General features: G+C 44.0%; 1 protein-coding gene across 4 annotated transcripts in view; it reads left to right on the top strand.

Annotated features, from left to right (window-relative positions):
• rhea (Talin_middle and talin-RS domain-containing protein rhea) overlaps positions 1-12,631 on the top strand; it is a 908,869-nt gene that overhangs the window by 481,043 nt on the left and 415,195 nt on the right. For all 4 annotated transcript variants that reach the window (XM_037423602.2, XM_037423605.2, XM_037423603.2 and 1 more), the window contains exon 35: positions 9,290-9,433. In XM_037423602.2, coding sequence (XP_037279499.2) covers positions 9,290-9,433 — 144 coding nt within the window. The remainder of the gene's footprint in view (positions 1-9,289; positions 9,434-12,631) is intronic.

Raw genomic sequence — 12,631 nt, forward strand, 5'->3', positions numbered from 1 at the left:
GATTGGCTGGAATCCTACGAACGAGCCAGCGCTACCAACAAATGGGATGATGCCATGAAACTGGGTACCGTGATGTTTTATTTAACGAATGTTGGCAGGCTGTGGTACAGAAACCATGAGACTGACATTCCTTCTTGGACGACCTTCAAGACCTGCATAACAGCTGTTTTTGGACGCCCTGGGGTGCAGAAACTTCATGCAGAAGGACTACGAAGCCAGTCCCAACAAACTGGTGAGATATTCACCAGCTACATCGAGGACATCCTCGACCTCTGCCGGCGTGTTGACCTGACGATGCTGGAAACTTACAAGGTACAACACATTATGAAAGGCATTTCCGACGACGCCTTTCAAATGCTCCTCTTGAAAAACCCTGCCACTGTTTCGGAGCTAATCGAGCTGTGTCGGAGTTTTGATGAGCTCCGACGACAGCGTCTTCTCATGCGACGCCTTAACGTCCCGGATGGCACCCTCTCAAGCTTGACAACCACCTCTGACCGTCACTCGCTGCTATCGCAGATCAAAGAGTTTGTTCGCGTTGAGCTCGCTCATCAGCTGTCGTTGCTCTCAACAGCCGGCCAACCACCATCACATCTGCCAGCAAACATTTGTGAGGTGATCCAGGAGCAAGTTTGCGCGGCTCTGCCACCTGCCCACGACACTTCATCGTTGTCGACCCCTGTGGCCTGTGGCGAGGTGAATGCACCTCTAAGCTATGCTGAGGTTGCCGCAAGGCCACCTCTTCAGACTTTTAGGTCACTACCATCAGCCGTGCCCACTCCTCGGTTTGCTCAGCCAAGGTCCTTTCAGAGTAGTGGACAATGGCGTACACCCGATAATCAGTCGATATGTTTTGCCTGTAGGTTGCCTGGCCACATAGCGCGATACTGTCATCAGCGTGTCCCTGCCTATCACCTGAACTACCTCCAGAGCTTCGAACCTGTCCCTTATGTGCACCGCACCCTTCGTTCGCAGGCTCTCAGGATTCCGACCAGGTGTTATCGTACGCCGACCACCACCCTCCTGTTAACCGTCGCTCGCCATTACCTCGACGCCTCTCGCCATCACCGATGCATCGTCGTCCTTTATCGCCGGAGCGGGAAAACTATTTACCACAGTTCCAGAGGCAGGAACTGCGACACCCGCGAAAAAACTAAGGCCTCTCTCTTCACTGACAAATGTACTGGATGTATATGTGGGCAGCGTTGCCGGACTCTGCCGCTTGCTTAAAAAAGTTATGACGCCACAAGCAAGTATATCGCTTCATACAGCAAGCGCAGAGCACGTCACACTGGCCGCTGCCTGTGATGCTCGCATTACGATTGATGGCCTCATCTATGTCGTCGAATTACTAGTGTTAGATTCCTGCTCCAATGACCTCATTTTGGGCAGGGACTTTCTCTCCGCTAATAAGGCCATCATCGACTGCTTCCGCTGAGGTGGCATTTGAAGTGTTTAGCGACGCTATTTTACATGACGCGGTTGAAACCGGGGACAAACTATTTGTTGCTGAAGACGTTACCATACCGCCGCACTCTTTTGCGCTTGCCATGGTGTCTTGCAATGCGCTCACCGAGTCAAGTGCCCTTTTCACGCCATCTGCCGTTTTCATTCGTCGCAAGTGTTCACCATTACCTCAAGCCTTTTTGGAACTTCATAACGGTGTCAGCAGACTGCTCATCTCAAATCTGCTGTCATGTCCTGTAACACTACTTCGGAGCGAGTGCATCGGGCGTGTTTACAGTCTTGAACCTTCTGAAATTATTGACGTGCCGACTGGTTCTTTCGCCGAACACGAAGTCGCTGGATCGACCTGTGCCTCTTCGCCGCGGTGTACCAGACCTGACATACTGAGCAGCTCCATCGCCGACACTATAACCATTTCGCAACGTGCTCAGCTTCTACGAATCCTGAACAAGTTCCATTCTTCCTTTGACTTCCAGCATAGTCCCCTCAGCCGCACATCAGCTGTGTGTCACCGCATCGACACGGGCACCAATGCACCACTGCGTCAAAGACCATATCGCGTGTCTGCAACAGAGCGCTAGGTTATCGGTGACCAAATAGCTGACATGCTCAAGCGTGGCGTCATACAGTCTTCGAATAGCCCCTGGGCATCTCCAGTCGTTTTCGTTAAGAAGAAGGACGGGTCAATTCGCTTCTGTATTGACTACCGTCGTCTTAACAAAATAACTTGAAAGGACGTTTACCTCTTACTGAGAATCGACGATGCCCTTGACAGCCTCCAAGGTGCGTAGTTCTTCTTTTCTATTCACTTACAAAGCAGCTACTGGCAAGTTCCTGTGGCGCCTGTAGATCAGTCTAAATTGGCCTTTGTCACACCTGATGGCCTCTACGAATTCCGCGTCATGCTTTTCGGTCTTTGCAACGCGCCCGCAACATTCGAGCGGATGATGGACAATCTTCTGCGTGGCCTGAAGTGAAAAACATGCCTGTGCTACTTAGATGACGTGGTTATATTTTTGCCAGATTTTCTCATGCATCTCTGCAGGCTAGATGAAGTACTACAGTGCCTAACTGACGCCGGCCTTCAGCTCAACCTGAAAAAATGCCGCTTCGGCGCAAGTCAGCTCACGATTCTCAGCCAAGTTGTCTTTAAAGGTGGTATTCTTCCTGACACCGCCAAACTTCAGGCAGTTGCAGAGTTCCCTATACCCTCATCTCTGAAATCTCTGAAGGATGTGCGCAGCTTCCTTGGACTCTGCTCGTATTTCCGCTGCTTTATTCGGAATTTTGTGATGATCACCGCCCCCTTGACTGAACTTTTACGGAATGACTCGAAAAGTTACGCTTGGTAACCCGCCTGTGATGATGCCTTCAAAAAGTTGCGCCACTTGTTAACCTCATCACCAATCTTGCGTCACTTCGACCTGACTGCTCCAATTGAGGTACACACCAATGCAAGCGGCGTTGGACTCGGCACCATACTCGCGCAGCGCAAATTGGGATTCCAGGAGTACGTAGTCGCTTACGGAAGCCATACCTTCACCAAAGCGGAGAAGAATTATTCTGTAACAGAGAAGGAGTGTCTGGCAATTATTTGGGCTCTAGGTAAATTTAGACCATACCTATATGGTAACCCTTTCCACGTAGCCTCCGATCACCATGCACTTTGTAGGTTATCCACGTTGAAGGACCCCTCCGGCCGTTTAGCTCGCTGGGCTTTGCGGTTGCAAGAGTTTGACATGCGTGTTGTCTACAGGTCTGGCCGATGTCACACTGATGCAGACGCCCTATCACGTTCACCTGTATCATCGGAAAGTTCCGCCTGTCTATCTGCCGTAGACGAAACGGTTGCGTTTCCAGCAAACTGCGACATGGTGTCTGAGCAATGTAAGGATGACTGGATCAACGCTCTTTGGCAATTCCTTTTAGACCCGTCGACTTCTCCATCTTCTCGAACATTGCGCCAACAAGCGGTTCATTTTGAAATCCGCGATGACCTCCTTTATCGCAGGAATCACAAGTCTGACAGCCGAAAGTGGTTACTGGTCATGTCTCGCCATCTTCGTGCTGCAATATGTTCAGCTTTCTATGCTGACCCTCAGTGTGCACATGCGGGCATCTTCAAAACGTACGCTCGGTTTTCCTCCCGGTTTTATTGGCAAGGCATGTACACCTTTGTGCGCAAGCACATTCAGTCTTGCCCGCAGTGCGATCAACGGAAAGCTCTGCCTCATCACACCTCTGGTCCGATCCAGCCAATCCCTTGCCCAGCCAGGCCTTTCGACCGCATTGGAATCGATCTGTACGGGCCTCTTTCATTCACGACTTCCGGAAACCGTTTGATCGGTGTCGTTGTCGACTACTTGACGCGATGCGCAGAAACAGCCACTTTGCCTGCTGCCACAGCACACGACGTATCATCTTTTCTCCTGCGGAATTTCATTCTCCGTCACGGTGCACCGCGTGAACTTCTCAGCGACAGAGGATGTGTGTTCCTCTCTGAAGTCGTCGACGCACTCCTTGCTGAATGTCATATCATTCACTGGACTACCACCGCCTACCATCCCCAAACAAATGGCTTGATGGAAAGATTCAACCGTACCCTTGGCGACATGATATCTAAGTATGTTGCCTCAGGCCACTCCGATCGGGACCTCATTCTGCCTTTTGTGACATAACGCCTGCAATACTGCTCCACAGGCGACTACGGGCTTTTCGCCATTTTTTCTGTTATATGGCCGAGACCCTTCCACCACACTAGATACCATTCTGCCCTACCACCCAGATTCCTCCGAATCTACGCCCATCTCTGAAGCTGCCCGCCGTGCCGAAGAATGCCGTAAGCTCGCCCAGTTGTTCACAACCATCGACCAATGGAGACAGAAATCTCGGCGTGACGATAACCACTCGTACCCTAACTTTGTTCTGGACACCCTTGTGTGGCTTTCGGTTCCAGCTGTCCCTACAGGCCTTTCTTCGAAACTTGTTTCAAAATACCAGGGACCCTACCGCGTTGTCTCGCAGACTTCACCTGTTAACTACATCATCGGACCTGTGACGCCATCCACAGACCAGCGCTTTCCCGGTTGCGAAACCGTTCACGTACAGCGGTTGAAACCATATTACGATCCGCTCGTACTCTGTTCTCTGTGAGTCACCAGGATGGCTCTTTTTCCGACGGGAGACGATATATAGTAAAGAGCATTGCCCACTACCGCAGCGACATCGACATGTTGGCGCGAGGCGCATGCTGGGACTGCCTGGTTGCTGCTGCAACGACGCCCGTATATGGGGCCAGCTCTTGCTGCTTCTGTCCTGACGCTGCTACCGCTTATCGCCTTGCATTCAAATTATAATTTATTTATTTATTTGTTTACCCTCTGAGTGAACAGACGTTACAGGGGGGAGTGGTAAAAAATGCAACAATGAAACAAGTTTATAAGTACAAGAGGCAATGCAATGCTCCTGCTTATTCAACAGCTATTGAAGCAACAAAAAAAAAAAAAAGAAAATGGGAAGTATGAAAATGGCATATAAGAAAAGAGAAAGATACGTGCTTGTGAAAAGAAGATAAACATAATGTTTATAAGTATACAGTGAGCGTTGTTACACTTCAGTGCAACAGATAACAGATACAACAGATAACAGTGAAATCTTAATTATAGAAATGTATAAGATGAAAACTGCTGCCAGGTATTGAAAGAATTGGTTAATACAGTCACAAATGCGTCTTGATCTGAAATTGTTACAAACGAATCAGGAAGGCAATTCTAATTGCCTGATGTGCGTAGTACGTATGATTGTCGAAATGACTCTGTTTGAAATGATGGGATGCCAACTTTATGAGTGTGATCTAAACGATGAGAAACATAATGCGGTGAACGGATTAGCAAACTGCGTAAGTATGAGTGGTGAAAAATTTTATGGAAAAGGGTTAAGCGGAGCATAGTACGACAAGAAGCAATTGAAGGTAATTTAAGGGTAGATTTCATTAGTGTGATGCTCGTGTTTCGATTGTAATTAGTAGTTATAAAGCGAACAGAGTTACTTTGCAGCATTTTTAATGAATGCACCAAATTATTGTGGTATGGATTCCAAACCGATGCGGCATATTCAATTTTAGTACGAATTAGTGTTTTATACAACATTAGTTTGACAGAAGGAGGTGATTTTATCATGTTACGACGAAGATATCCGAGCATACGATTAGCGTTACAAACAATATAGTTAATATGGGTATTCCATGTGAGGTTGTGACCCATATGAACTCTGAGGTACTTGTGTGAGTTGACACTGTCTAATTGTGTGTTATGTAGGTTTTAAGTAGGTAGAGTGGTGATCTTTCTTGACACATGCATGAATTTACATTTTTTACTGTTTAATTCCATGAACCAGTTAAGGACAGCAGTAAGGTCAGATTGAAGAAGGGCGACGTCGTTAGGTACAGTTATTTCACAAAAAATTACACAATAATCGGCAAAAAAATGAACAGATGAGGTGACGCAAGATGGCAGATCATTAATAGAGATTATAAAAACAAGCGGACCAAGAATGGTACCCTGTGGCACACCAGAATGTACTACACATTCCTTGGAATTAGTTCCATTAGCCAAGACAAATTGTGAGCGGTTACTAAGGCAACTTTCAATCCAGGTTACAAAGCAGGGGTCAAGATTAAGTAGTCGTAATTTATAAATGAGCTGTTTGTGGCACACTTTGTTAAAAGCTTTAGAAAAATCGAGGAAAATGCAGTCAGCAAACAAGCTGTTGTCGGGAGTGGTGTGTAGTTTATATACGAAAAGTGTTGAGTTTTGCAAGAGTATGATTCGCGAAATCCATGTTGCGATTGAGAGAAAAATGAGTGTGACTCTTAAAAATGTGACTCTAAAAAGTGGTGAGAAGCCAAATTGTGTTCTCATACTTTACATGATATACTAGTGAGAGATATGGGTCGGCAGGAGAATGCTTGTTACCTGATTTGTGGATTGGAACTACCTTCCCGACTTTCCACTCGTTGAGAGACTGTTGAAAAATTTGGTTAGTATTATGGATGAATAACACAGTATTTTGGAAAAATTCGACCTTTATTTGATCACTACTCAGTGCCGGGGATGGTTTCAGTGACTTAATAATGTTTGCGACACCATTTTAGCTGAAAATGACAGGAAACATATGATCGTGGTGATATAGTTGCACCTACGATTGGTGGTGGCAGGTGAAAAAAAAAAATGTTTTGAAAAAACATCATTAAGTACATTCCAGCATTGGTCGGGCGGTATAGCATTACCGCTAAGATCATTACTATAATATCACTCTTTCGAGAATCGATCACTCGCCAAAATTTTTTAGGGTTAGTCTTCAACATCGTAGATAAGGTGTTGCTTAGGAAACGATCTTTGTCAACTTTTAAGGCCTGCGCGTTTTCATCAGCACACTGCTTGTAAGCTGACCAACTAGTCCTACTATTGCTAAGTTTAGCTAGTTTGAAAAGACGCTTCGTTTTATTAAACAAGCGTTTAAGCTGGTGATTAAACCACGTTTTTTTTTTAGGTTGGAGGAGATCGCGTAACCAGGGATGTACTTATTTGTTAGTTTCACGATCTCAACAAGAAAGATACTCCAGTTCGACTGAACGACGCGATAGTCGAAATCATTCAAGAAATCGTCAAGAAATACAGCAAGTTAATTGTTGGTGGTAAGAAAGTCGGCCTTGTTGTTATCTCGTAGTGTCTTAATGGTTTTAACCACTTTATGTTGTGCAGGGCAAACTTTAAACAAGAGAAGGCTATGGTCACTTATTCCAGGCAGGTATGTTGCATCAAAAACAAGATCGGGTTGCGTAGTCGATACAAGATCGAGTGTATTTTAAACAAACGGTGTTAACCTTGGTGGTTCTTTAATCAACTGTGCAAGAGAAAATGTACTGCACAGCTCTAAGAAGTCTTGCGTCATAGATGTGTTTGGGTACACTGTGACGGGTTCATTTCTTTATAAGAGATTGGGCATATCGAAATCGCCAAGAAATTTGGCCGTGAGGTGTAATGGGAAATAACGCTATTAATTGCATCATAAAAATCACACACAAATGTTGTAAGGAAACTTGGGGGGGGGGGGGGGGGGGGCGATAACAAACACCCAAAATTATTTTTTGGTGGGCTGATGTTACTACGGCCCATACAATCTCCAAATTTGATGCAGTTTAAATACAATCTGAAGGCAACCTTTTATCGCCAAAAGCACGCCACCTTCAGAACGATTAATGTGGTCACAGTGGAAAATAGAGAAATCGCGTGAGTTGGTGACTAATTTATAGTCCCCGATTGCTGGTTGAAGCCACGTTTCTGTCAATGCGATTATGTTCGGTTCACATAAATCAATGACCGAATCAATTAAAGGGCATTTATTGATAATGCTTCTGATGTTAGTTAAAAGAAAGGATGTATTGAGCGGTTCTTGTTTGCTGATCCTGTCGCCTCCTATTTCGCAGAACGATTTGACTGCCGGGTACCAGATGTGGACGGCGAAACATGCTTTGTGTTGCTGGCTCGTAGCTTTGGCTGTTCGTAATGCTTCAACTTCTTTTACACCTTGGTTTATCGAGTCGTAGATGTACTGCTTCTTATTCGGATTAAGTTTTTGTAACGCACTTGATATGTGTTCACACCCGGTTGATTTCTAGCAAACTTGAATAGTTTTCGTCTCTGAATGCGCACGCTTAATTAAGAGTTCGTGTTGCAGCCGTCGAGCTGTACCTACCAGGCACTTTTCCTCAAATGAGCATGCACTCGTTCTTTAATAGTTTGTGTTTATTTGTTATCTTGCGGAAATCGGAGCACAACGTGATTGCTGCGTTTACGATTGATGCACAAAATTTTGCACATTTTCAGTGTTCCCTTAAAATTTGTTGTATAGAGATTTCACTGTACTCGGTGTGCAGATAACTTGGACCAGGATTTTTAAAAGACTATGCGCTCAGGGAAGTTCCAGCTGTTCAGGGTAGAAGTGGGTTCACTACTACCCTGATTCAGGGTAGTAGTGAGTTCATACAAATTGTATTTTTTTTTAAGACTAAGTGCTCATTAACTGACTTTTTGAGCCAACTTCCTATTTTCCCTTTAATAGACAAAATAATATTTCACCTCGAATAATATCATAATCAGGCATTCATTTTTTGTTGAAGTCTGTTGGTTGTCTTTTCCAAATAAAAACAAAAGTGCGCGAAAGGCTTTAAATATGAAATACACACAATGCTGATCATCGAGCATGAAGCCTTGTGCAGTGGAGGAATGAACAAACACAGTGGTGTATGAACTTTTATGAAAAAAAAGTGAAGCTATATTGAATGAATTTTTTTTTTTTTAAGTGAACTGATTGAGCATCTCTTGCAGCCACAAAGCGCAGCAAAGTGAAGTGGTCTGGCATGAGCATTTAGCAGTTTTTGGCAGAACAATAAATCATGTTCGTTTTTATAAAACAGGAAGATAGTTTGGTTGTTCTAATCCGTATTGTTCCTTCGTTATCAGTAGCATTTAAGTAGCCACACTTGTTTATGCTACTGTGGGTTGCTTCTTTCACAGTTTTCCTGCATTATTTTGGTTTACTTGTGTCTCAATGGCCACGCTTAGCAGATTATGCTGCGTGGAAGAATGTGGAGGGGTGTCTTCCACAGGGCTGAAGAGAACGAGAAGCAGTATTGTCTGTGCCATGGTGCATTATTTCTTTATCTAGTTATTAGTGCAACCTGTGTGATTAAATTTTGGGGCAAAGTCAAAGCAACTCAAAGGGTACTGGATGAGACAAGAGGTGACCTAACTTGTTGCAGGCGGCCTACTTGGTGGGTGCATCTGATTCCTCGAGTATGGCCGGCAAGCCCGGTCTAGTAGACCTGTCACACTTTGCACGGGCTAGCCAGGCCATCCAGATGGCATGCCAGCAGCTATCAAATCCTGCCAGCAGCCAGCCACAGGTACAGTTTGCATTCTTTTATGGTGAAAGCAGGGGAGAGCACTCGTATTTCTGAGGCATAATGGTTCATAATTGGTGTGGTGGGGACAGAGAAGGACACATTCAGCGCTGCTGTCATTCTTTTGCTCTTTGTAAAACAGCATGTTTGCTACCACCCTGAAAAGAGCTGCTTTAAATAGGTGAGCCTAAAAACGTGTTTATTTATTTATTTATTTATTTATTTATTTATTTATTTATTTACTACATGCTACAGGCCCACGAGGCCCAGACAGAAAGGGTGAAATTACAAAACAATATACAACATTTTCAAGAGATAAAAACAAGAACAAACACTTACAACTCAATTCAAACTTTACATATCAGTAATTGTATCGATCGACTCAACTGATTTTAGTGATGATGATGGTATTGTGTTCCATTTGTCAGTAGTGCGAGGGAAAAAAGAAAATTTGAAGGTGTTAGTTCTTGTTTGATATGGAGTTAGGGTTTCAGAGAGTGATGACATGGGGTTTGTCTTGTTTTTGATGTGCAGAGATAAGGATCAGGATGGAAGGACAACTCGTTATTGTTCAGGAGAAAAAGAAATTTAATGTTTGATGTTGCGAGAAAGCGACTTGGAGGCCACATGGAGCCAAAAGTATGAAACTTAGACAAATCCGTGTACTGCTCATCATTCCCATGCTGGCTCAAGTGCCATGTCCCTATAGACTCTAGTACCAGATTTTCCTTTAAGTTATTGGTAGAAAGCTCTATGGATGCAATAAGAACTAATGTGAATAACTTGTGTTTGGTACACGGAAGCCCTTGTGGCTTGGTTCCTATTAATATCATACCTAACCAACCAGGCATACTGCATTGAGACCCAACCCAGTGACTCCATCTGACTATTGCATGCATATTTTATTGATCAGTGGCTCTGTACTGTAAGTGTCGAACAGAGTGTCGCAATCTATTCAAGTCATTAAAACTCACAAGGTGCAGTAATGTACACATATACGAATAATGGTAACAAAGAAGCAGCCATAGATACGTAAAATATTATACTGATAAAAAACATCACCATAACAACAAAGACTGAGAAAAGCACAGGGTCACTGCTTGTATTAAGCTGTGGTGTATTTATTATAACATAAAATTAAGTGAAGTAAAGTTGTCAAAAAATAATCATTTTCATCGGTTGTAGGTTTGGATGGCACCCGCGCAAAGGATAATTTAATGTCCCCATGCTTTGTTGGTTTGATTTGGTTGTGTCTAAAAGTATAACGAGGCCCGATCGGATGTTTTTTGTGGTATGTTTACTCATTTTTTCATCTGTCTACATGGAAAGCTAGTCTACTTAACGCACAAAAAAATCAATAACAGTGAAAGAACATTTGTTGCAAAAGTGTTGATCTTTTTTTGTGTGTGTGTGTGAACGGTTTTAGGGTCACGGAAGTATTTGCATATTCTGCACTGTGAAACCACTGGATTTTATGTGCATTAACATAGAGTTTTCAAGCTTTAGCACCATCTCTTTTGTGCAGATCTAAAGGCATATTACATCGTTTTTTCTCACTAGGTTTTCGTTTTTGTTTATTCAGTTTGGTTCAAAAAGCTGTGCCAAAAGCACCAGCGACACTCTTTATGGATTGTTGCCCGCTGTAACTTTTTTCTTTTTGACTCACATGCCTTAATTCGAGTAACCTAACATGGTTGTCTGTTCTGCCACATTTGTGGCTTTCGTATCAAAATACTGTGACATGCGAAGGAGACATGGCGGATGGTTGTAGTGGTAAGCTCAAGAGTGTGCACCATTTGCAACCAACGTTCCTCCTGCCATCGTCTTATCCTTCTGCAGGGGTGCAACAGCTGCGCCCATTTGATACAAATCCCCATTTCTCTGTCGAGCTTCGCCAAAACCAGAAAATTTGCTCAAACTGCCCTACGCTGCACCAAAATGCCCAAAAAGCCTCAAAATTTTCTTAGTTGCACGAATTTCAATGAGAAATAGAGGCCACGTTGGTCACTTGCAGTTTCGTCATCAATCAATCCAAGCGTGCAGACTCTAACCCCAAACAACGGTGTCAAATACATTCCCATTAGGTCAGGGCACTCACGAGACACTACTGACTAGCTACAGCAACAAAGCCACACCCCCATCAGTCCGCAGCAGCTACAAATTCGCAGGACGACACAGCTTCTAGAAAAAAATGCGTTGCCATAGCCACCAACGTTTTGCGGGAAGTATGAACTTCCTAGTTAGCAAACGTGGCTCTGGCATGTTAGCAGTTAGAGCTGAAAGCACAAACCTTGTTTTTTTGCATGTGAGCAGAGTCGAGGTCGACATAGCTGAGGCACATAAAACATTTTTCTGTCTTTAAGTTGCATTAGTTGCGTTGTCCCGGCGATAAATATCCGGTGCTGTTGCCAGATCGATGGGTACGTGCTGTTGTTACTTTATGCGGTAGAATGCGTCTTGCAAGTTAGCTGAGAAGTTCTGGCTTTAGCCAAACTCCATTGTGGGGGAAAAAAAGAGGAGGGGCAGGGAGCGTAGTGGTGTTAGAAAATTTCATGGCCTTGCTCCACTTTGTGGAGACGGCTGATTAAGTCACCCTTGCCACAGTATGCCATTGTCCTGCAGAAAAGCGTATTATGGTTTGGAAGAGGCTGGTAGCACTGGTCACGAGACACTGCTCATTTCGTTCATTTACTCATGCGTGTATACGCCATATAACCGTCAGTACTAGTGTGATTGCTGACTTCTGAAATAGTTACGGGCAAGCGTTTGGAGCAGTGTATGACATTGCTGGTGCCTTTTAAAAAATGTGCACCTTTTTAATTTATTTTTATCCCACCCCTGCTCCTCAGTTTCACTGATCATTGGTATTTCACTGGTATTTGAAAGATGCGGAGAATGCTAATGTGGACTTTATCATTTTTTGCTCAGTGGGATAGTTAAAAATTCTACTTTTATCTAAATATCAGTGCTCATTTTTACTGTGCATGATTCAGGTGACATTGAATGGTTTGTACATACTCGTTTTTTTCTAAATGTAAGCCTTCTTATTTTATACTGCTCCAAGTTTCGTCTTTTGTAATAAAAACTAGATGTTCCTTTTCTCGGAACATGCTCCAAATTTGCATTTTAGTGCTTTAAAAATTGCTCCTAATTCTATTTCTGCTGTTGCACCCCTGCTTTTACTCTCTGTATTGTGCTGAA

The sequence above is a fragment of the Rhipicephalus microplus genome, chromosome 4 (genome assembly GCF_043290135.1).
Source record: "Rhipicephalus microplus isolate Deutch F79 chromosome 4, USDA_Rmic, whole genome shotgun sequence".
Classification (NCBI taxonomy): domain Eukaryota; kingdom Metazoa; phylum Arthropoda; class Arachnida; order Ixodida; family Ixodidae; genus Rhipicephalus; species Rhipicephalus microplus.